The sequence below is a fragment of the Perna viridis genome, chromosome 10 (genome assembly GCF_037379345.1).
Source record: "Perna viridis isolate PV_CMFRI_1.1 ecotype Kerala chromosome 10, ASM3737934v1, whole genome shotgun sequence".
NCBI classification, from domain to species: Eukaryota; Metazoa; Mollusca; class Bivalvia; order Mytilida; family Mytilidae; genus Perna; species Perna viridis.
In genome coordinates, this window is record NC_142454.1 from 24974898 (window position 1) to 25002264 (window position 27367).

At 31.4% G+C, this 27367-nt stretch overlaps 1 protein-coding gene across 2 annotated transcripts; it reads right to left on the reverse strand.

Annotated features, from left to right (window-relative positions):
- Positions 1–1107: 1107 nt before the first annotated feature.
- LOC148605098 (phosphatidylinositol 3,4,5-trisphosphate 3-phosphatase TPTE2-like) lies at positions 1108–27288 on the reverse strand. 2 transcript variants are annotated; one of them, XM_088548959.1, is made up of 15 exons: positions 27152–27288; positions 23968–24197; positions 23143–23346; positions 17296–17418; positions 12546–12712; positions 12241–12305; positions 11685–11745; positions 10865–10946; positions 9325–9475; positions 8821–8901; positions 6638–6743; positions 5654–5751; positions 5037–5132; positions 4373–4446; positions 1108–3812 (listed from the first exon to the last, which is right to left on the reverse strand). In XM_088548959.1, the coding sequence occupies exons 2-15, from the start codon at positions 24189–24191 to the stop codon at positions 3695–3697; spliced, it is 1650 nt and encodes a 549-aa protein (XP_088405085.1). In that variant the 5' UTR covers positions 24192–24197; positions 27152–27288; the 3' UTR covers positions 1108–3694. The 2 variants fall into 2 exon arrangements, with proteins under 2 accessions (XP_088405085.1, XP_088405086.1); XM_088548960.1 differs by lacking the exon at positions 27152–27288 and adding an exon at positions 26963–27068 and having other exon boundaries at positions 3548–3812.
- Positions 27289–27367: the final 79 nt, after the last annotated feature.

Consider the following 27367-nt stretch of genomic DNA (forward strand, 5'->3'; position numbering starts at 1 on the left):
CTGTATGAATTCTGGTGAATCACACTAGGCAGCATAATTTTTACATGATGGCAAAAAAATTTGCAGTCATATAATGGTATGGCACTATCGATATATAAATATGAGATGTGGTATGATTGCAAATGAGACAGTCATCCACCAAAAGCCAAGCAACAAACAATCAAACTCCTACAGGTCACCGCAGGGTCATCAATGATGGGCAAAACCCATACCATAAAGCAAGCTATGAAAGGTCCCAAAATAAATAAAGTGAAACTAATAAAAAAAAAACAAAAATCGACCTTATCTATAGAAAAAATGTTAAACGAATAACAATAATATAACAACAAGCACTGGACATCAGGTGCATGGCTTGGGACAGGCACATTAAGTATGTAGCAGGGTTAAACATTTTTTGTGAGTGTTCAACCCTCCCCCCAACCTTGAAAAGAGGTTGAAAAATACAGTAAAACGGACTATAAAAATCTGTTGAATTCTGATTTAACTCTTGAGATTGATACAGAGTACAATCACTTTCATAAATAGGACAAAGCACAACTAGATGCATCTACCTCGAAAGAGTACTCGTTTTTGTGTAAGCTAGTTCAAAATCTAAAAGCAAATGATAAGCACACGATGTAGTCCGTAGACACTTGGTTTTCATGCAATAACTTGAGTAACAAAAGGAAGGTAGGTATTGATTTTAGGGGTTATTTCCCTAAATGTTTTGGAATTAGGGGCCAAAAACAAGCATTTCATATATTTTAACTATAGAACTCCAGTGAAAGCATATGGATGTCTATGATATTGTTCCACAACATTCTACACAAAAAGATCATAGTGGGATTGATTTTGAGGTTAAGACTTGAACCATTCAGGAATCAGGGGTTAGAAACACTCATTGTCCTAATGTCCAGACAATAACTATCCCTTTGAAATTGTACCACGAGAAGCAAACAAAAAAAATAACCAAGACAAAGCAAATTAATCACTTTCAAATGTAAAAACTCAATGCCCAGACAACACGAGATATCTCTTCAAGCATAAGCTAAGATCTGTCAAAATCTGGTTTTATTCATAGGTGGTAGTAAAAATATTACCCTTAACTAGAAAATAACAAAGATACTATAGGAAATATATCTATTTATTTTTATTAGTGCAAAAAGCAGAAAATGCAAAAAAAAATGCAAGTTACTGCTATCAAATCAAGGAATGTTATACATAGTACATAAATTAGTCAAAATCAACAGGAATGTCATTTAGTAATTTAATATTAAACACTTTGTATTTCAAAAGTGTACAATAACTGTGTATAAAATCATATCTATTTGTAAATTTAATGCAGTTAAAAAAATGTATCTTATTCAACAACCTTGATCTGACATGTGTATATAAAGTAATAAAAAAACAGAATCCAAGACCAGCTTGGTAAATTGATACAGCATAAAAATACAACTCTATAATATTAGACTCCAAAGATAGATAACATCTTTCTTTGTATTTGATATTTTGTATATATGATGCATGTATCGTGAGCAAATAATAGAATGTTAATTAGCCCTAGGTCATAATATAATAAAGGTGGAATATACATGAATCATCAAAAAATAATACCAGAATATTTGGCCACACTTAAAATGTTTGCTTCCCTGACCTTAGCTCCTGGCTTTGGGTAGGTAGGTAGTGAAATTTTTTTCCACTGAAAGTTCATCTGATTCTGTAAAAACATGATCAAAGAAGTGAAAAATATTGCTTTGGAATTTTTTTAAATCTTGTCAAAGAATGGCAATAAAATTATTTAGGTTGGCCCAATTTTTATGGGAAGGTAGGGTAAGGGTCAATTTTTATAGGCATGTAGGGTAAGAGGAAACAAACCTAACTCTAATTTTAGCTTCATTAACTGTTGAGTATTTTATGTTTACCACTAATTTTTTTTATACGTTATAGTGACTCAATATTTGCCATGTAACTGAAATTATGAAAACCTTATTTGCAATATACATGTACATACTTTAAAACCATGAATATCAATATTCATTAATAAAACTGATAAATATATTCAATAACTAACAGGAAACCAAATGGAAGTAATCTTGGAAAAATCAATTCTTAACGAATGGCAAGAAAAACTTAAACAACATTATTAAACAGGTTGTAAGTCTCGTCACATGACCCTGTTGATTCCTCCAGAATGGGCCCCAAATGCATATCAAGTGGTAGTTTATTCAGTTAAGACTACAATCTTTTTAATTTTAATCAAACCTCTTATGTGTCAATGTTATAATGAACATTCTGATAACTATGCATCATATTGATGTACCTGGAAGTAGCAAAGTAAGTATAAATGTAAGTATAAATTGGTCTTTAGTTGCAAATGATTTCAATGGTAGACATTCTGGATAATAAATCAAGAATGAGACTTGCAACCCTAAATAAGCCAGGTACAATTTCTTATATTTTCTGTGTCATTTGATAAGCCATACAAACACTATGACCTAACATCAGGAATATCATTTTATCAACCAAAATACAGCATGTTGTACAGTTGCATTCTCCATTTTCAAATATGTGACCTTCGTACCAAAAATTTTAAAGATTTTCAATACAATATTCAAGGAATTATTGTAGAGTATTAAGCAACTCTGTGCCATAAATATCACAATGACAAAAAAGCATGCAGTTAGCATGCAAGTATACAGGTACAATATAAAAGACAAGTCATATCTTGTGTATCAGGCTTAAATTGCACATAACATAAACTCCAAAAAAAAACATTAGAATTCTGATTAAAATCCCTAAATATTGCACACAGTTTTGTCCAATTTTAACATGACTGACTAGATTTTTATTAATAACTCTAATATATTGCACAAATTTTTTGTCCTGTTCCATCACTGCAGACTACATAAAAACAAAAAACAACTCACAATAAAATTTAGACAAGTAGTAAACAAAGGGTATGTTTTTTAGCACTATTGACTAGTTTAAAAACACAACATGACTTGATAAAAATATAGAGTGATTTAAAGCCCAATAAAATTATTGCTACAATTAACATGTTCAGCTTATTACAAAAATATAATGTAAACAAATACTAAAATATTATTGATTCAAGCACCATTGTTGTTGAAAAATTAACAACCTTAAATAATCTTTAGGTATCATTTTGAATATTAATGCATCAAATATAATAAAAACTGGCCTGATTTATATACTACAGAAATATTCTAGTATTTTTGTTTCATTTTTGATTAATAAATTCATTATCTACATAGTAAATAAAAATATTTGTTTCTGAGCTTTATTTATCAAGGCATCAATATTATTTCCTGTTTTGACCGAACTATGTAATACTCAAGTTAGAATCTAAGAAAAAAGAAATCACTATTTAATACCATGTAGCAGTTAATTTTCTGAATTGCTCTATGAAAAGGGGTATTAAATTTTCAACTTCAGATTTACTGGAATGGAAATTATATGTTAAGTTTTTCATCTTTCCCAAAACCTTGCAAATTCATCAAAAATAAAAACTTCACAAAAATTACCTGCTATACGCTATCATAATATGCACAATGCCTTCATTTGGAGTACAATCTATCATATAGCATTTAATAAAAAAATAGTAACAGAAATGACAAGAAATTCTAATGGCAAAAAATTGAAACATAAACTAAAAGTCTTTCATCCACAAAAGTTACGTATTTTGATTTCACTTTTAGATTAAGTCTTCATTTACATCTTCAAAGAAAACTTCAATAGCAAACTTCTCATGATAAAATTTCTTCCCCTCTTTCTTGTGAGGATTATCTATTTCTTCTCTACACAGATACAACCTGAAAATAGCAAAGTCAACAAAGTTTAACAAGAGTATTAATACTATTTTTTCCAAAATGGGCCATTCAATGTCCAAGTACTGTACTAATGGCAACAGGAAGACTGTAATGGCCCTTGTCAACATATTATTAACAATACCATACTTTTTAAATAGTAAATGGCAAAATAATTTTAAATTTATTTTTGTATCATTTGAACATGAAATTAAAATGGACTAGTTAACCGTACAGTGAATTACCAAGAAAAATGATGCAAAGTATGTTGATGTATGAATTCAGCAAATATATTCATAATGAAATAAACTGAATTAAAACTGTTGTGATTTCAAAATTGCATAATTTATATAGTTCTAACCAGACTGAAAAATTCATTGCAAGTCCTAAAAGACACAAAAAATAAGGCATACAGAAATATTTAAAACTATTGTATTTACAAGAAAAAAAATGTAAAAATTCAAAAAAGAACTTTCTCATGGAAGTTCAGTAATCCTAAAAAAGTATGACTGTAATAATTTTCATTCATCTAAATATACCTTTAAAACAAAATAAAACTTTCTCACCTGTTATCTTCAATAAATGCAGTATGAAACCAAAAGAAAAAGGCACAGTGGTCATAGATCTTTGGCACATTTTTCTGAAATATTATCAAACAAGCTAACAAAATCATTTTCTAGACATTTAATTAAAATCTAAGAAATAGTTTAGAGATGCTGTACTTATCACGCTCTTATCATGAAAGTCTAATCATCTTCCTTAGCAAGCATTTCGGTAAACATCATCTTGCTTCACATACTTCTCCAAATGTATCAACATTCATATAAAGATTCACCAAAATCCATTGAAAGGTTTAGGAGGAGTTGCCTACATGGACTGAGACAGTGATTCTATTATACAAATGTATGAAACTATGAAAGCTTAAACTATTTTTCATGGTTTCTGGTCAAACCACTTATTTACAAATTCTCAAGAGAATGTAACATTTCATTTGAAAACAGAGCCTACTCTCTAATCAATGAATTCACAACAGACAAAAAAAAATTTGACAAACCACAAAAATTAGGGTTTTTTTTTGTATTTTGTAGTACTGTGATTTTTTTTTTAATTTGTTATTTTTTTGTACCTGTAGAAGAATAATTGAAGAGTGTACATATTTAAATGCTTCAACATTCTTTCATGTGTTATTGACAAAACCACCTAAAATCTTATAAAGTATGTTGTACATACAGCACTTGAGAAGAATCTAACTTTTACATCATCAGTTAATGTGGGAAGATTCTCCAATTTGACCTCAATATCATCACCATCTGGAAGTTTGGACAACTGAAAAGAGAAACAACATGGAATGAGCAGCTACGTTTAGGCACATGACATGCCTAACTCCTCTAGATCTGTTTTGTTTTTCCTTTGGTTTTTGTTTTGGTATTCAAAGTCCCATAATTCTTAACTAAATTTTGAAGAAGAAAAAACAAAAAAATACAAAAGAGCTTTGTTCCTAAATGAAGATAAAAATAATACCACAAAAATATTAAAATCTATCAAACATTCTTAAGTTATTTCAAGACACGGAAAAAGACAGACAGCAGTTCACATTAATTGGGAAGCATAAAAATCCTTTTACTTTGAGAGCACATCTAATTGAAAGATACCAATCTTAAATGGCCTTCAAGAAATAAAGAAAATGATAGCAATTAATAATAAAAATACATATTTTTGCTAGAAGACTCGTCAATAGTTACTTTCTGCTTTTTTAGAATATCTTCAAAATAAGTTACTAATAAATGTATGACAATAATTCGTATACTTTTTTTTTACCAGAAGTAAAATATTGCCTTATTACTTACTGAACAGTTGATATTCTGACCAAAGTTACATTCATATATCAGTAAGCCATCAACTCTGACTTCCATACTTAAATCTTTACCATCTGCATTGCCTACACCTATTTAAAATGTAAGTAGTAAAATAAGTAACAACATCTTTCTTCATTAGGTTTTTTTTTTTCAAGTAAAAAGACAGGGTAAACAAAATGCAAAAGTTGACAAAAGTTGGAAATATATATACATATATACATTCAATATTTGTAACATTACAATCAAATCTTACAGAAAAAAGCTTAGATCCTACTTTAATTAAGTCTGAATAACAGTTATTTGTATTAAAAAGTGCGAGCTAAATCAACAAAATGTGTAGCTACCGTCAGAAAGATGAATTACCTCCCCTAGCTGCATTTGAAATATATTATATCAGAAAGGAGGTTATGAAAATTTTCGCAGTAGGGCCTGGATTACACCTACTTCCAACAGCTTGTTTTGCAAAATACTTCATTAAAATGGTTTTGTCCATACAAGTTTATTAACTATTGACCTTACCAAAAGAACCTTTTATAGATTTCAAATTAGTTCAGTTCACTTAATTCTTGTTAAAGAGAGAAATCAAATGTGTAGCCATGTAGACAAAGTGGATGTTTTATTTACACCATCAAAAGCCTGTTGACAAAATTGTTTCCACTTTCAAGGGTTCAAATCCATTCAAAGTCCAAGGTCCCAGACCATTTATTTCTGACCATGGACCTTTAACATTTCATTTATTTAGGTCCTGGACCTTGACAATTAGTTGTGGGTTTTTGGTTTTTCTGCAATGAATCATTGCTTTCACACTTGAAAAGTCCAGGACTTTCCATTCTTGAAAGTTTCATTTGAATGTTAAACTTTTTATTAATTTTTACATGCATCCAAAATGTTTAACTTTTCACTTTGATTACTGCATGATACAATTTTTCCATTGGTAAGGCCACTTACTAAATTCATCAAAATGTTTTTTTTTACCTGTTAAGTTGTAAATCTTGATTGTAGAAATTATCTTAGGAACAGGTTTAGGAACAACACCTCCAAGGTTCTTCTTTACTTTCTCATAGTAACCAACATATCTGCTCTGTAAAGTAAACACCTCACATGCTTATCAATTTCTTTCATCATTTCCAAGTACATAAAAATAGAATAATAAATTAGAAAATGTGAATAAACAAAATATGATCATATGTGTCGACAATCAACCAGATTTAACAATTGCATGGAACTTGTTCCGAGCATGAGTTCATCTTAAAGCATTCTTGACACAAGTAATTATATTTTGGTTATTCACAACAACCAAATTATTTTGTCAATTATTTATTGCTACTCTAAACATTATTTTTAAGTAGCACTCCAACTAAGGATCATGCAAAATGTGATTCATCGGTAAAAAGCCTACATATTTTTATTTTTGATATTTTGTTTGAAATGTCATAGTAAACAAAAATAAACATGTGGTTTTTCATATAAACTTTGCTCTTAGGAGATAAAAATTATATAGAATGCACTGTAGATTTCAAAATTAAGGGAAATAACTCTGTAAATGGCACTCAAATACAATAGAATCTACTGTATTTTCAATGTAGATTATCTCCTAAGAGCAGGCAGATTTGAATGAATAATTACACATTTCATAGTATAGACCCATAAAACAACTTTATAATAATTACAAAAATAAAAATATGTAGCCTTTTTTGGGGTGTATCACATTTTTCTGATTTTGCATGATTCTTACAAAGACAGTTACTTAAATTCTGTGATCAGTGATTGATATCTGTGTTGTGATGTTTTGGCAGGAGAAACCCCCCAAAAAAGAAATTACCAAAATTTCACATTTATCAAATTTTATTATACAAGAACATTTGATAATTGGCTGCTACCTAAATAATAGGTACATGTACATGAATGAAAAATGATATGTTTTATATATGCAGTATAATTCTGGTAGAGGTGGAAAAGATGATGAGTGAGTATTTAATATTAAACAAAATAAAGCATGAAGATCTTTAAAAATAGACTTTTCAGTTAACATAAAAGAGCAAAATGAATTCAAATAAGTATTTTATTTTTTTTTATATCTTAAAATCAATTAAGACAAAACTATTAGACATTATAACAAAAAATGCATAATACATTTGTGAAATCAATTTTGGATTATCATATCAGGGATTGAAATTTTCTAGATGCACATACTAGCCAAGGGCTTTTCAGCTACAAAAAGTTGTTAGCCCTGCAGGTCATTGTACTAGCCCAGGACTACTGGTGTGGCCTCTGAATGAAATTTACCGTTTCAATGGTAGATCATATTTTTGTGTTTGTAGTATTTCCTCATATCCTCTCTTACTTCTATATGATATTGAGTATTTTTGGGTTTTTTTTGTATTTAGGATATGGCAATAAAGATATTTGAATTTTAATTTGTTTATTAATTTGAATAAACTATAACTCAAAGATATCTGTAATTCAAACTGAACAAATACATTACAAATTGCAGTTTGTAAAATTTCATCTTAAATTTTAAAAACATCTTACAATGTTTGGAATTCAACAAGATATACACCATTGTCATTAGGGAAACGATTCACTTATCCCAATGGGATTGAAAAGTCCGTTTTCACTTTGAGCATTAAGCATTCTTCACTTTGAATTAAGTTGTTGCCCCATATGAACAGCGGTCCGTCATATTTTTGTTATTCTTGTTTGTTAACGAAACACAAAAACCACAGGCAAACAAACTTGGCTGGCCAATTTTGTTGATGAATTATTCTACTGTTACCCTGAAGTTCAGCAAAAGATTGCTCATCAAACAACCGTGACCCAGATCAACTAGGAATAAGACATTGATCATTATCGGCATCCCAATTGCTATCAATAAATAACTTCCGGAAATAACGGTTACGATTGGTCAACTATTATTACCATTGCTATTTTTAGGAATAGGGAAATACCAACAATAATTTTAGTCTATTTCCCTGACGAAATTTTTACTAGCCCATCAGGCTTTCAATACAGTAAATTTCAGTAGCCCGTCAGAAAAATGACTGGCCCCAGGCATCAGGTTAGTGCAAATTTCAACCCCATTCCAAAACAGACTGTGACATACATTGTACCATAAAACATCCATTAAAAGATAGCCATATAGTTGAATTAACTGTTACCTGACTTGGAGTTTCAACTCCTTGGAATTTTTTACCAACTGTTAGATCTGTTCTTCTATCACCAAAATACTCTAAACTTTCCTGAAAATATGTCAATACAACTGAAAATGTTTACTATAGCAACAAACTGACAGAATCCATTAAAATAAGCAACAGCATAAATTAATACATTTAAGAAGGTAGACCTAGGGTAAGGGACACAACTCTTAAAAATCATTGGAAAGTTTGTATTCACCATTTTACAACAATCTCATGTAAGCATCAAAGTAACTTCTACTGATTTCATTCTGTTTCAAATGAGAGCTTGAAAGACTTAATTGAAATTGAATGCGATACAAACATATCACTGACTTCATGAGTTATGTTCCTTACCCTAGGTTTACCTCCTTAAAGTATTGTTCCACAGTATACTATTTACATTCAAGATTTTACTGGCTGGTTGGATTCCAATGGACAAACCCCACCTCCCCATATTTATTTTACTACTCCTCATCCATACCGTACCTCAGCATCTCCAAACAGTCCACAGTCAATAAGCCAGACACAGATCATTGTCCCCGTTCTCCCCTTTCCACCTTTACAATGTATAGCTATCACATTCTGTTTGTCCTGGGACATGAACTCACGGACATTGGCACAAAAGTCAACCATTTCTCTGAAAAAAAATGTGACCGAGTTCTTTATTTTATCATGTTGCTTGATGAATTGGGTATTCACTCTAATTTGCCATATGTAACAGATAGACAAAGACTTCCTTTGAATTGAGTTTTATCTGGTGATTTTAAGTTGATAATAGTGTTAGCAACTTCTTGCACTAGTAATTTCAGTACTTAATATTGGCATATGATTTGCATAAATATGTAGTTATACGCCTCTAAATGCTGCAGATCCTCGCCATGTTCACCGCTATAGCGTCACAGTTCTAGCTTCATTGGAGGTAAAAAAAATACCTCTTAAGTATCATAAATGTATGATCTATGTGTGTTTCTTGCTTGTACAAGAACGGGAAGTTTACATGAAATGATCGGGTTAGCTTTGAACATTACCCAGTTTCCAATTCAGACTGTATAGGCCATATACATTAGCATGCCCCAATATTCATGAATATTCATTGCCAGCTGCTTAATCTGGTTCATAAGCTAGTTCTCTGGTCAATATCATAAGCGACCCAAAGATCGCTTCAAATTACCTATTTTTTAAAACATATCATGCAGATGTCTATGTGTGTTTTTTGTTTGTATTAGAACAGGAAGTTTACATTAAAAGATAAATGATTGGTAAGCATAGAATTAATGTAATATTGCCCAGTTTCCGATTCAACCATAGGCTTTCGTTACATACTGATAACATAACGGTCATATATATTATCGGGACATGATATCTATATATAGCTTTTTACCAGTTAACATTTCGGATGATTAATTGAAAACAGTCAGGCCATAACGGTTAGGAAAGAGTATGCAATAATATCAAGGGAACAAAGATTCCAGTGGAAGTCACCCGATTTTAGAGCATATTGCATTTGTATCATTTCGGATGTTGCAAGTAAGCCAAAATCAGTGACAGTGAATATGTGATGATTAGCGACTTTGAAGACTTCAGTCTTTGATTTCTTTTTTTGTCTACATTTGTCAGAGGTAGGTCAGGGATGAGAACTAGTCCAACCCCACTGGATCTTTTGTATCAGGAACCTCTACCTTTGTTAGTAATTGAGAGATTATGAAATTTTGTTTTTATACGTTTAAGGTAGTGTGGTGCCTAACAAAGTCTCGATTACATGGCAGTGTCAAAGAGGGAGATTTAGTGCATTCAGAAAATCCTACCGTCTTGCCCCAATATTCATGACAACCTGTAAGAGACTTAAAGGCATAAAGTCCTTTTGTCATTTGGAAATGGGAACAAAAAATGAATTTTTCATTTACAAAAGACAACATGGCCCCCACATGTTCTATATCAAAAGAGATAATAAACCTTGCCAAACCATTAAAACTTTGAACTTTAAAAGAGAAGTACTTCCAAAGAACAACTGTACTATGTAATTTACCTTACTCTTGGTACATTGTGGTCATCAATAAACACTCTCTCAACTCTATTGTGGAACAGGGTTTCATCATAGTCTCTTTCACCTAGAAAATAATATTAGAACATAAATTTAATTTGTCAGATTCAGTTTGATTAATACATGTTACAATACCCAAGATTATACTGAAACGAGCAACTAGTAGCCATATGTCTGCCGCTGGTGCTAAAAAGTTGAAAGGCAAAAGTCCCATAACTCCTGTAAAATTTGTCTTACTACAAATGGTGAGTAACAATCCTACTAAATTTGAACAAAATCTGTCAAGTGGTTTCTGAGGAGTTGCATCCACAAGTGTGACCAGATGGACAGACACTGGCATTTCTATGTCCCCTTCCATATAGCGGCAGGGGACAAAAACATACAACAGTTTTCAATAAAGCTATTTTGATCAATTCTAATTTAACATATTCTAGCCAATGATTTAACAGTGAACCAAGAGGTATAGATGGCCATATAAAATTAGAGTAAAACTTTTTAAAAAACAAGTATATGAAAATTGTATCATTGTGAAAAGTTCAAACACTTACTCATACCTCAATGAAAACTTCAGATAAATGAAGTTTTTGAAAACATTTTGTAGATTTGGTAAAACTGATGTATTCTTATGTATAAATTTTAGTGGTTTTGACAAATTATTACTTTTTAAAGAGTAAAAATCAAATATTAAAAGGCTTTATTTTTCATGTTTATTTGACCAAGTGGAAAGTTTAATTGGTAGGCTAACAGTATTTCACTGTAGTATCCCCTTTATCATATGGAAGGAAAACAGCTTTTATCAACTTACTACAAAGGTTATATATCCTGTAATGGTCTTTATGTTTGGTATTGAAAAATCTGGCAACTTCCTGTGAAATAAAGAAAAGTTAAAAAGAGCTGTTATAAGTCTAACAAACAATATTTCTATTCCTTTTAAAAAATTAGAACTTTCCTTTAATGTGACCTTACACAACAGTCTGGAAGAAATTCAGATTAGATACAAGAAGATGATTTAACTGACAGGTGTAATAAAAAAGTTCCTTTATATTAACTCTGCTGAAATTACATCAATATGTAGCTTTACGTGCCATACATTTGAACAGTCATTTGCAGAAACTGAATCAATCAAAGTTAATCATAATATATTAGAATACTGTGAAAGTACTTTTATTTGTGGATATCAATATCCGTGGATAACTGAAGAAACACAAGTTTGTGGATTCTTGAATTTGTGGTTTTGAGGTTTTCAGTAAACACATAAATGGAAACAACCTTTTTGTTGGTAATATAATTTCATGGTTTGGCCTTCCCAAAAACCATGAAAATAGGTACCACAAACAACAGTTCTTTTACAGTAAATGTACCTCAACTGGGTTCCTATACATAGCCATCATTCCTTTGGATGGGAAAGACATTGCAATAATCCTCTCTGAAAATAAAATACTAGTCCATTAATACAAACTTGGCAACAGAAGAAATAATTAGAAAAGGATTGGCTGTGAAGCCATCTACAATATCCTGCAATTGTACCTACAGTAAGTAGAAAACTTCATACTTTCATTTTAAAGAAATAAAGACTTTTTTCATTGGAAGAAAGATATCTACAGTAACAATTTTAGTGGTGAATGCCAATTAAGTCTGAAAGAATTGAAAGCCCCAGAATACTCACCAGTGATATAACATAAGTCAAGGTCAAAGCCATCCTTTTGATATCTTCTTTTATTCTGAGAGACCACTCTCCTTGATGCTGTGGCCACATGTCTTTTCTGTTGGACCATAATGTACAGGATTCGCAGTATTCTGACAATTCGAAAAAATCTTCCTATCACTACCAACCTGTAATTGAATAATTTAAAATTTACTAATAAGAGTCTTCTTCTTAGACCATGATATAATAATTTTTTGTTCCATACGTACAAACAACATCAGCTAATTTTCCCCATATAACCATGAATTCATGCAAGTTTTTTCTTAGGCCTAAAAAAAATTACCTGTGTCTCCACCAACCCTGCTCAACCTTATTTTACTGCATAACCTTAAGGTTTTTTTTTGCCATTTTCTGACAAGCACTATTAAAGTCTGAATGTGTCGCCAAAATAGACCAGTCAAAACTTTTGAAAAAAAAATAAAAACCTTTGCCTACCTACCAACCCTAGTTTTTTATAGCATGTTAGCAGAAACAGAGGTATTTTTTTCTCTGTCTTATTAAATATTTGACAAGGTAAAAAGTTACAAATTATTTGAATGCAGAAACCTCAAGATACATGTAATACTGGGCTGAATGCTTTTAAAATACTGAACATTCAACCTGTTTTTACTGAACTATGGGATTCCTGCAATACCTTTATGTACAATGTATAATAAACAGGCAGGGTTCTAGGATTCCAATTTTCTGTCACCCTGGGCAACTGCAAATTAAGTGTTGTTAAGTTATACAACTAGTTCTACTTTCACTTTGGCAAGCAGAAAACTTCAATTTTGAAGGATTTGTTAAGTTCAGGAAGCAGACTTTGTCTGTTAGAATGTTAATCTTAATTTGGAGTTTTCCTGTGGAAACATAAAATTTCCCAAAATCCTAGAACAGTGAACAGTTGATATACCCATCCTACAATTTCTAGTGGCCAAAGTCCTACTACATGGAAAGGAAAATTGGCAAAACAGAGAAAATCAGAAACAAACTTCATTTAGTGATGACAAACAAATAAAAAAAATATTAGATTCCATCAGAGCATTTTTGAGTTCACTAAAAAAATGTTGGCCTATAGAAAGTGATACAGATGGATGGACAAAATATGGTATAAACCAAAATACTCAAGTATTTTTGTAAATACTCATTTTTAGTAACTCTTATTTAAAAAGCAAAAACAGAACAGAAAATTGTGAAAAACTGTCAAGATTTGGTTAAATCCTCATGAAACATATGTCAGTCAAACAAATAGACAAAAACATGCAAGAAGAATACTAAAAACTGACCACTCATCCATGAGAGTGTAAAATTTATTTAAATCTTAATACCATGTATCTAATAGTACATTACAGCTAGTTGAAATAGACCAGTTCCAATTTCAATACAAATTTAGGCAGGCCATTGAGTAATTTAAATATCTCTTTATGAAGAAATTTGCCCTACATTATACCAATGTGTCCTACTTAACTACTACAGAACACCTGTGTGATCTTTTGGACACTGCCTTTTAAGTATGAATAGCTGTCAATTATGATGGTAAATGGTAAATTTAAAGGTTAGGGACATCATAATTGACAGCTATTCAAAATTAAAAGACAGTGTCCAAAAGATCACACGGGTGTTCTGTGGTAGTTAAGTACCTAAAAAGCTATTTAAATTACTCACTAGCCTAGTTAGATTTGTATTGAAATTGGAACTGGTCTATTTTAACTAGCTGTAAAATTACCAAATGTGTATAACCTGTCTAAGTATAAAATTTTATCAAAATCAATTTAATAGATATTAACTAAATAATAAAATATATAAAATGCTGAATTAAATGCCACCTTACAAAATTAATGAAATATTTTGTCAGACAAATAGTAAATGGTACTTGATTTTGATAGATCCATCCAAATTCTATTACTATTTGATCAGAATGAATGTGATTAAAGTTTTTAAATTTATTTTTGAAGTAATTTCAATGTAAAAATAATCACTGATGAACCAATTAAAATATAATACCAAGTGTTTATTCAAACTACTTAAAAGTAATTTATAAAGAAAACATTTAATCTGAAGATATCACCACAGTATAACTAGCATGGGACTGTCAAGTTCTTTGTACACACATAGAAATATTACTTCTAAGTTTTAGTTCTTGAACTGACTAACTGCATGGTCATTATATAGAACTTTTTTTTTCAAGTATAGCAATAAAGACAATGGATTGAGGACTTAAGTACATAATCAAGCAACATTTGTGCCAATAGGGTCATTCAGGTTCTGCAGCAATCTTTACTATTCTTTGTTGAAAGTACTCTTAGCAAATGCTTACAATTCAGCCATGGTCAGTAGTAAACACTACCTTTTCAGATAACTCAGTACAGTACACTGTACTTACACAATAAAAAATAAGTATAAAATAAAACAGTAAAGTTTTTCATTTCCAAGATAGCAGAGGTGAATATTGATAAAGATACATAGTAAAAATAGAAATACTTAGGGCAAAATTACAAAGAAAATAACCCCTTTCAAAATGGAATTAAATATTAAAAATAAAACCATTTATCTTCTTTGGAGTGCTCCAACAGTAATTACATTCCTTCATGCATGTCTACTTACACTTACAAGAAATGTGGACAGACAAACAGGCAGACAAACAGACAAACCTTAATTGACATATGCTAAGGTACCATGCAATAACTATGATTCAAAGCAATCAGCCACTATAACTCAAAGTTTCATGCAATAATATTTAATTTAATTGCGCATTAAAAAATTCCCTAACCCTTATCTCCTAATTTTAATAGTGGAAAAGAAGGTATCAATTTTACATTTATTTTTTTTTCAAACAGCCTTATTCCTACGTTAGTTCACAAAGTGTAAGTGACAAAACAGAAGAATAACATTCCCAAGTTGACAGACTGAAGGGGGGGTTTTAATGTCCTTGACTGCCCTGTCAGGTCTAGCAAGAACAGGTTCTCCAGTTAATCTAGTTCAAGCTAAGTTGCTATCTACTTCACTGAACTTAAATTAGGGATGCACTTAAAAGTGACTGAGTTTGGTACAGGACCTTTGAATTTCATAAGGTCCTTTAAGCATTAAGAACTTGACAACCAAAGCCCAATGTGTCAAAAACAAATATCAAACATTATTATAACAGATTACACTTTAAATCAAACTTTAGCAGATTCATCAATGAATGTTTTGATAATGTAAATGCCTTAAAAAGGGAATTTAATATTTAATTCTTTTTAATCCAAAATACAAACTGACATTTCATAATAATAATCATACTATATTTTCACATAAGACAAATTTTTATGCACTTTTCTTGGTGACATTTATATCAGCAAGGTAAATATTTGAAATATCAATTATGTAAAAATTTTATCAATCTACTCTTACATACACATATACCATGAAGACTTACCTTCAAATTCAATTTACTTAAACATTCTTTATAGTTACATTATGATGATTGGGGGTTTTTACGGTCTTGACTATCCTTACGGATCTCGCACAACCGTTCCTTACGGGAATTCTGTTAGTAATTCCGGTTAGTAGTGGGAGATAGTGGCGCCCAGCCTGACCAAAGAACTCAGTCACAGTATGTCCTACTAGCAGCTGGGCTGCTGTGTTGACGCTCTGGCCTACTCCCAGACCCAACATGGGTCCAAGAGCGTTTCCCCACTCTAACTGTTTGGGAGTATGTCAGTTACATTATTTTGTGCACATACATTATATATCAAAATTTAGGCTAGATAAGACACTTGTAATAATACAAAATTGCCTAAATTGCTCAAAAGCAAAAACTGTAAGTTTTAAAAGTAGTGAATGTTAAGGCTGTGTTTTATGAAAAGACCCCAAACTTGTATGTAATTTCACAACCTCAGCACTGTAAGCATTTAAATCCTATTTTGACCCTGATGTTAGCTACTAATTAAAGAGGAACTTTTTATAAAATTTTCACATTATTTAAAGAAAGAAAATGCATTTAAAACAGGTCAATGTTATTAATTAGTGTGTAAAGTTCATGCAAGTTGTTTAAAATGGCCCTATATTATACTGTGAAAGTTCTTTAATTCATGGATACAAATTTTCTTGGATTAGGGAAGAACACAAGTTTGTGGTTTTTGAATTTGTGGTTTTGATGTTTTTAGTATACACATCAATGGAAATCTCCTTTTCGTTAAGGACCAAATTTCATGGTTTAGTCTACCCACAAAAACCACGAAAATAGGTACCCCACAAACAATAGTACTTTCACAGTAGCATATATAAAAAAAAAAACAAATGACAAAAGCTTCAACAAAAAATATCTATGAAAAAACTACATGTTGGAATGTAAAAATTGGGCAAGACAAAAAATCTGAAACATAAAACCAGAATGGATATGATGAAACATATCAAAGAGACAACAACCCCACTAGGATGAAAATGTCAGCACAAGCCCACTCATTGGTCTTAAATGAATAATGAGGAAACCCTCACACCTAAAACTCCTTGATCTGACAATATGAATCCACTTCAAGAAGTCTTTATTAAAAAACGTATATATTAACTATTTGACATCTGCACTTGATATTTTTTGAAAAATTTTGTCTATATTCGTCAATTTAAATGGTACAAACAGGCTAATTACAATGTCAAAGTGGGGGGTTATTTCAATCTATGTTTCATCAATTGCCCGATTCTAACGGAGACTAACACTTTAAGAATCTTTGGCTCTAAACACAGTGAAACAAACCTTGCATAGTTTGATTTACAAGAGGATGTGTCAGCAAGACCAACAAATACCATGTCAACTATGAAGGAAACAATCACAACAACACCATCAATAATGTCCACAATGTTACGGAAAAACTCTCTCCTGAAAAAGAAAAAAACACCATGTCTACTATAAAGGAAACAATTTCAACATTACAATCTATATCGTCATATGCTACGTAAAATTCTCTCCTGAAAAAGAAATCAAATACCTCCCTGTTTTTACTACAAGTACATGTATGTCCATCAACCACAGTTTACAATGCATGTTAAGACAATTAACATTCTAATGCAACATTTGATGTTTTTTTCAAATTCTTTGGATAAAATCAGAAATATCAGGGAATAAATTCCACTTTACATCCCTCAAAATTTGTTTAATCCATGCACATAATTTTTTCTCTTTATCATAGTTGCATTTAACTAGAGGTAACAATATTTTTTACACATTGCCAGTAAACAGAATTTGTGACAGTCAGTACCCAGATTGATACCACAAAATCTTAAAATGCATACAGTCAGTCTCATCAAAACTAGCCCCACCAATATCTTTTTCTTTTGCCAGTGGCTCGCAATTAAAAAAAATACAAATATGCAAGGCCTTATTTTAATTAGACTGACAATACAGTTTGTAAGGCACAACAATTAATCATATACTCTAAGGTTGAGAATTTCTGTCTTTTTCACATACATGTATTTGACAGATTGAAGCTGTAAGGATTCATCCAAGGTTTTTGGCTGTTAAAATAAATGCAGGATTTTAACCTTCTGCTTTTAACAATATCTCATAGATAATTGCAAAAAACTTTCAAAAATATGTGATATTCCGTAGGCTGTTTCCCCTAGCGAAATTATCACAAAATCATGCAAAATTCCCAAATGATCACAGTATGCCTCTGCTTTTAAGATTACAAATAGGTTAATTTTCCCAAATCCAACAGGAGGGGAAATTTTTAAAATGAGTAATAAAATCACTGAGTATAAGATGGTACAAATACAGATATATTTTTTTCAAGCTGTAAAGTCTAAAAGAAACATTTACTTCCTAAAAATGCCAGATAACAAAGATAGTCATTTTTATGAAAACAAGTTTTTCAAGACAGAAGAAACATTTACTTCCTAAAAATGCCAGATAACAAAGATAGTCATTTTTATGAAAACAAGTTTTTCAAGACAGAACGTACAATGTATATCAAATCAAATAAAAACCTGTGCCACGAGCACATGATACGCCCATCGTCTTGTGAAAAATAAATGATTTCGGAATAAAACGGGGTTGTACAAGATGTTATGTTAAGTATATCTTGACTCATTCCTTATTGCCGCTCAATAGAACATGATACGCCCATCGTCTTGTGAAAAATAAATGATTTCGGAATAAAACGGGGTTGTACAAGATGTTAAGTATATCCTGACTCATTCCTTATTGCCGCTCAATAGAACATTTAAATAAAGGACTGACAAAATTGCTATCAACATGTTTTATATAATACCAAATTGAAGCAATAATTCTGATTACGGGAGCAGATTTTTGCAGCAAAAATTTTGCATTCCAATACATAAATTGAAAATTTCAAAGTTCCATAAAACAGAAGTTGATGAAAAAGTGAAACAAAAATTATTACAACATTGTTTCAATATTGGATTTTTTTTAAGAACTATTCCATCAATAAATGTATGGGAGAATTGGAAGAAAATTTTTTGTGAACCAACCACACATACATATTTTTAAGGAATAATGCACATCCTGAATTCCCCTCATATGGTGCGAAATGTGAAAAAAAACACCCCCCTTTTACCCAAAAAATTCAATAACTCAAAAACGAAATAAGAATCATCACAAAAAAGTATACAGATCTTCAGATTAATATAACTAACAAGTGTGTAAAGTCTTATGCAACAATCATAGTTTCTGAGATGCAATTTGACATATGAAAAAAACACCTTCATTTTAGTTACAAAGTCCCATAACTCGAAAAGTTTTAATCTAATTTTCACAAAAAATAATACAGACTGTTCGATCATCATAAGAAACAACTATCTTAAGTTTCACGAAATTTGGGTAAGTTGTTCTCAAGTTACAGTGTGACGTATTTACAACAGACTGACAGATGGAAGCCAGACATTTGTATACCTAAATACGTTCCGTCAAAATTGATGGGCGTACAAAATTTATGCAGGACCATGGACAACCTGTTTTTTGTTTTTAATAAAATAGCAAATCATTTCAATCCCTGATGTAACTAGAAAATTCTTTCATCAAGTAACTTGAATCACAACCAGACAGTACGTTGTCAAAATGCATGCTTTCATATTTCATTTGTTCAAATTTTCATATTCTTATTCTACTTCAAGTGTCTCTTCTTATTTACCAGGGTACTTCAAAAATAGAATTTATAGTTTTCGAATTTTGAAAATTTAAAATTCCACAAAGACTGATCATTTTTCATTTGTTTACATAGCTTTTCAAAATTTCAAAAATATATTTATTTTTAATCATCCCTTTTTTCAATTCAGCCTTGGTGCATCTGATCCAATCAAGTACATGTTTAGTAATAAGAGCATTGAACTATATATACAAACACCTACACTCATTGAAAAATAAATAAAGAAACGAGTGCATACATTTTGAATGAGCCAAAACCTATTGGTTTCAATGAATCTGAAATCATGCATTTATCATATAGGTAAGGTTAAATAGATTAACCCACTCACTGCCAGAGTATAAATTAGAATTTTATTATCAATGCATATTGAATACCTTGGGTGGTATCGTAAGTGTCAAACTAACAATAGTGAGAATATTTTTCATGGTCCTCTGCAAAAAAAGATTTGCATTGAGAACATATTACCCCATTTAACAAATAAAAAATCAGATATACAGGGATATTTTTAAGTAGTTTTTAAATACCATGTAGTGTCAAATGATAATATAATACTGAGCACACATTTTTCATGATCTTTGCATGAAGATTTGAAATGAGAACATATTACCCCATTTATTAAATAATATATTGGGGTACATATTTTTAAGTATTTTAAAGATGATGTAGTGTCAAATAAATAATCCTCAGAATAAATTACACAATCTTTTGCATGAAATTTTGTAATGAGAACATATTACTGCTATTGTGAAATAAAAACTTGGGGGTATAATTATTATTTTTTAATAAAATGCAGTGTTTGCATATTAAATACAAGTATCCAAAAGAATCTGTCATAAAAGCTGCATGATTTAAGGCTACACAAGGCATATGGCCAGTGATATTGTTTGCCTTAATTTACCTCCAAAATCTGGTTGTTTCCTCTGATGAAGTTTTCCAATTTGTTGAAAAAATGGCTAAAAAATAACCTCAAATACGATAAACTACTTCCCAATTGGTAGTTAAAAGGTAGTATATGGTGTTTCTGTTCAAAATTACATTGATTGTTTGAGACATCTTTTTCTTGACATCCACTTTAAAAATTAATCATTTTAACTACAAATTCGAGGTTTGCTAACGTTATTCAAAATTTCCCAGTTTAAAAAAAAAATGACTCATATTTTCCCAATAAGCAATGAGGTTGTTTTGGACAAGGCAAACAATATCACTTATGGCATTTCACACTAGCATAAAATTTATTATTGTCACTGTGACCTTGACTCAACTGGGTTCTAGTCTGTTAAAAGAACAAGATACATACAAAATCTGTCGAAGTTTGATAATTCCAGAGTGTTCACATAGATGTTCTGAATGCGAATTTGAATAATTAATCTTGACCTTTGCCCTATGCTCTAACATTCACTAAAAGTTGTTTTTTACAAGAAATTAGCCAAATGGATCTTCCAAATACATGTATGACTTTCAATTAACTTTTACATCAATTACATCACAAGCAAACTTTAGCACTGAGACAAGAAACTCTGACACAGTAAGCAAATTGGTAAAGTGCTAATATAAATTGTCAACAATTTTGCACTAGTTTATTTCAAAAACTCTCAAATTCAAAAAAGAATTTCAAAAAATATCAATAGAGTATAAAAAGTTAAGGTTTCAACAGAAATCAAACATTGAATTATGTAATAATCTATCATTTGATCCAGAATTTCTAATTGTTGAAATAATTCAAAACCAAAGACTGATGCACATTATATTCACTAATTTCAGGTACCACATTATGATCCATTGATATCAGAACATTCTATTTTTTGGTATCAGTTAACTTCCTTTTGTTTAGAAATGGTGTATCAAAACACACCATGAGAACCAATTTGTTCAGCTTGTAATAGTATCACTGTTACATCTCTGGACATGACAGATTAAAAACAACTCTGCCAGTGTTTCTTCAAAAGAAGACACTAACCCTACCCATGCTCCCTGTCCATGATCCCAGTTTTTATAGGAGTCTGGGTTGCTGGTTTACATTTTTCCTATGTGTGTGTTCATGTTCTATCTTGTGTGTGTGTTTTTGGTCTACAATAATGTAGTCATTGTCCCTAGATTATGATCTTCATGATTACTGTTTGAATCCTGGTTCCCTTGATTTCCCTTTCATCATAACATTGCATAAGATGTTTTAATTTGTAAGAAAGTTACCTCTGCTGATCCATAACAAACAACTTCCAATGCTTTTGAACGGGAATTATAAATTCTAACTGGTTCAATATGCTGTGGCATAAAGTTTGGCATGGAAATTTACTTCCCAACAACAAAAATATTTACCAGTCAAATTTACAAATATAACTTTGATTCTTGATTTTTTGCCTGGGTCTTAGAGAAACTAGTGCCTGGATGACACTTCAAAAAAACTTGTAAAAATAAGAGTGGACAAGTAAGTAATACTGTGCTAATTAGCTTTCTCCTGTACAGGCAGGTTCATATTTCAATCTATTTAGGTATATTTTTTTTTCAGTTTGAATGCCTTACTATAACAAATGGATAGTATAGATGATTACACAGCCAAATTAGATATGGTAGATACATATCAATTATAAGATATCAGGTAATTTAGGCTACATAACCTGATTAAATTGAATGGTCTTATGTTAATGTAAAACTCATTCTCCCATTTTATGTTCAATTAAATGATAATTTAATTTTCACCATCAATCAAATCACAAATCAAAATCTTTGCACTGGGGGTAGGACAAATGCACTTTTATGCATAAACATGCTCTGTGCATTTAAAACTCAGTAGCACACTTCATGCAAAAAATAAGAAAAAAAAGTAATATTAGAAAATGTTTTTTTACATGTGTAATATTTCATATTAGTGTTTCTCCTTAAACTTTTGAAAAATTAAGTTTTTTGAAAGTTTATTTACCACAATCAAAGTGCTTTACTCAATATTTTTAGGGGGATTTGGGACAAATTACAATCTAATAATTCTGGGGAAATGAGCCTTAATGGTCATTCAAAATCATCCTGCAAAACAATAGTTGTCAAAGACAAATACACCCTATGTCACGGCTGATTGCATAATTAAACTTTTTTAACTATATGGTGCATGAACTATTTCAAAAATTAAAATACATTTGTGTAAATAGCTAGTTACATATGAACCACTAAATTAATAATGTAAAAAAATAATGGCCTTTAAATTTTTGAGTATGTTGCATTGTAATCAGTGCGAAAAACCTCCACAAGCTAATTCATCAAAGGAAAGTAAAAATTACATTTTTTTATCTAAAATATACCTCACCATTTTTGCCCTGCTGGCATGTTATGTTCAATGTTTAAGGGTTGTGATTAAACCAGAATGGCTAGTGAAATTATATTTTGGCACATTGAAATAAAAAAGTTTCTTGCCAATTTGGTGAGAAGAATAAGAGATTTTGAAGACTTACCCTTGATAAAATAATCTGGCAAACACCTCCAGTAAAAAGAAACTGATAATGGCATGAGAAATATTTTCCAGGACATCATTACTGCTACACTTGCTATCAGCTAAGTCAATGATTACCAGTATAAAGTCCAAGAGGATAAGAAGCATCAGAACAATACGAAAAACGACATGCTCAATTACTTTCTTCACCTTTGTCTGTAAAGACCTGAAAGTTAAAAACTGTAATTATATTTTCATATACCCCAATTGACAAATGACTTTTGACAAAAGAATTGTCTCTGAATGACCTCTTGATGTCATGGGAACAATTTTGACATCATTAACGTTTCACTTTCAGGAGGTTTTAGTATGGAGACAGAGAAAAAAAAATCATCTTCTGGTACAAGTGTAGATCTTTTTCACTTAAGTGTTAATCAATTTCACTGCATATAAAATGCCTGCTGTAAATGATCATACACTAGCTAATCATTCTTTGATATAAAGTACTAGTATGTAAAGCACATGTAAAATGCTCACCCTACAAACACCAGGGATAACATTTACGAGTCACCCAGTAGCCCATGGCTACTAGATTTTGATCTGAGCTACCAAACTTTTGGGTAAAATTTAGCTGAAGATATAGAAAATATTAAACAAAATATGGTCTGGGCTACCAGCTTGTATTTCTTAATTTTTACCCCTGAACACAGGCGACTTGATAGAGCTTTGATAATATTCATTTTTCACTAAACTGAGTTCTTTGCTGTGATGTCTATGAACTGGCAGTTTTAATGATATTACCAATGTCCCATATTTGTTACCTACATGTATAATACAATGTACTTACTCAGAAACAGTGAGATTTTCTAAGGCTGAAGGGTCATCAATAAATTCTACACCCTTCTTCTCTGTGGTGTATATTTTCAAGGTCCCCTCATTTTCCTCACCATCCTTATCGACTTTTATATGAATATCTTTTAAGTTTGAGGTCTGACCATCGGCAACTTGTAAGTCAACCGAGGTATGGCTGTTGGTTGATGCATTTTCACCAAATTTCTCATAGTTACTCATCTTATCCTGTTTAAAATGAAGAAATTGATCGAATTATGTTCCATTGTTGTTTACATACCAATACTTTACTTAATTGTATTGATTGTGGTTTAATGTCAAATAACAGATATTTCATTCATTATGGTGGAAAATGTTCGATGATCAAACTGACCCTACTTTACACCTGACCATTAACTTTAGCCCAAACGTTCATGTGTAACTTCCAACAGCAGTGTGGGAAACCACCGCTCGCCAGCTTGCCAAATACAAGTAGATGTGTAATATGGCGAGTTTTTAATAGCTTACACTCGTCAATTTGTTGACCGTCATTTGATTGGCGAGTTCCAAGGAAAGTTAACCAGCCAACAGCTTATTTAGTTGAACATCCCTTAATATTATACAATAAAAATATGTTCCCTACATATTTAAGAAGTTTAGCTTGAATATGTCAAGTGAATTTTGCACAATTTTATTAATTGGTAAAGCATTGTTTACAATCTGCCATTTTAATTTCCAGTAAATGGGAGATGCCAAAACCTATGCGACGGTCCCAATCTCTTATTAGTAGTCAAATGAAATTATCTTGGTAATTTATGAAATGTTACCTTGCAAATTAGTTGTTTATTGTCAAAATAAAATTGAACAAGAAGCAAATGATAAACATTTTCTTGTTTCATAATGATGTATCTGTTGAAATGTAATTTTATTTTTTAAATATGGGTTCAGAAATGGAGTACTTTAAGTATACTTGAAAAACTTCAATGGGAGGGAATATTCGAAAATGGAAAAGTTGTTGATAAATTTAGAAACAAATGAAGATATTTGAAGAAAGCAAAAGAAAGGCAAAGGATAGAAACAAATGAAAAGATACTTGAAGAAACAAAAAGAAAGGCAGAGGATAGTCAAATCCAAGAGAAAACAGATGATAGTACAGACAAAAAACAAAAAAAAATTGGCTAGTTAAATTTCTATTTGACTAGCAAGATCAATATTCCACTAGCCAGTATGGCAAGTTGTGAAAAAAAATGGTTTCTCACACTGCAACAGGAAGGCATGTCACCCCACTAACACTTCATTCAGACTCCAAGTCAACCAGTGACAACTATCTATTTCACTAAGGTAACCACATGAAAATTGGTTAAATGTACAAGAAAGGACACAAATATGATAAGTACAAATTTCAGAAATTGGTAATATTTTACATATAGTTAAAAAAAAAATTGTTTTCATTTTTATTTTTAGCCATGTTGACACGGATCCCTCAATTACAAACAGAAAACAAATTGATAGATGAAGGATTCAAAATATAGAGTTAATTTATTCTAGACATTGAACAAATAAATGATAAAATTCTAGACTAAAATGTTAATTTGCAGTGGATCTAGAAGTATTTTAACCCACAGTGTTTGTCTGAACTATAAATAAAATAATTCTAATGAAAAAAAGAATTGTGCAAATTTGTGTACAAATTCAACATGTCACTAGGATTTGCATGCACATGCAGTGCTCAGAGTGTCTAATGTGATGATTGTCTTACATGGCAACACCTTAAGTGTGCTGGCCTTAAGTCTTTTCCTTGTATTTGATGTGCAAATCATGCAATAGATTGATTGATTGATTGTTGGTGTTTAACGCCCGAGCAGCAAAATTCCAGCTATATCCAGGCGATGAACATGAAATGGATGATAAAATGAACATGAGATGATGATCAAATGAAATATGGGATGGGACACAAGGATAAGGTTGACAAATTTTGATTGCCACTGGAAATAGGGAGAAGTGGTTCAGGTCAAGCAATTTAGCCTCCTGTGGCGGAGGGCAAAGGTTCCTACTCCTATCCAATACCACAGCAGGGTTCTTTAACATGCAAGGAACATGTTGCACCACTATGGTTTGCGGTCTACGTTTACGTATTATGGCCTGATGACCTCGGCATGCAGCATGCCAGGGATACCCCATTTCAGCACCTGGGGCACATAACCAAGTTGCTCTGTGAGCAGAGTACCCTAGCCTCTGGCCAGGGTTCTGAGCACTATAAGTCGCCATTTAAGACAAGCTAAGTGCTTCTGCAGGCCTATTCTTTTGACATCCAAACTCACACTGGGCTAGTGCTATAGAAATTAAAGGTATTTTATCAATGTGATTACCTTTTAAACTCTGTGAATGTTAAGTAATAATTTAAACACTTTTAACTAGTATCTCAATAACATTATCCTGTTTTAAGTGTCAAATACCATATCAAATGTTTCATTGATGATTTTTATGTGATGTATTCAATAAAATTTGCATCCTTTCCAACGTTAATAGACTGTTTTCCTATGGGGATAATTGCAACCAGAACTTGGGTAAGATAAGCCACTAAACTCCCAATCCCTAAGTTGGGGACAGGGAGCCAATGCCTTTTTCAGCATACAAAATTCTGACACAGAATATAAAGGAAATTTAGCCCTGGCACCACAAAATTTATAAAATAGTTAAGTCTGAAAATATTCTTAACTTCCATGATAGCTCCAATCAAAGTCCATGGAATTGTTGAAGTCTCTGTTATGAATTTTCTCAGACTAATAAGTAATTTTTCAAGTTTTGTGGAGCTGGGGTCAGGTGTATGAAATTCTCATTTTTTCTTCAGGTTGAGAACTTTTCAGTTCCAACCGTTGTTAGCCCATTGTGACATGTTTAAATACTACTGTATTTATGGGCGATATAGAAATTCAAAATAGCAAGACGGCTCTATTTTCAATGCTGGCCCAAGTCGTTTACGTCTATACTAAAACATTACATTTTCATCTTACCAGTCAAGAGGGTTGAGTAAACATTCGACATTAAATTAAACTGACACCTGAAAATGTAGACAAAACAAATTTTCAGATGTAAAGGGGTGGATACATTGAAAAATCGTCTGCTAGTAAATAACAAGAGATTACAGACAAATTTTGATTTTTTGGCATCCACAGCGCAAAGACCAATTGGGAAAGAAATACCTTTCAAACTTTCAACTTTTCCAATGGTTTTGTCGCTTTTAAGTCATATTGTTTCCTTTAAACTTGTTTTTAGAACTGGCAAGACTCTCAAAGACAGGGATAAGAGCTGCAGACACTGATTGGATATCAAAGTAACTTTTTGACCAATCGAAAACTGTAGAACACGAGGTAATCTAATCTAATATTAGATTCGGTACTGGACAAAATTCCGGAAAA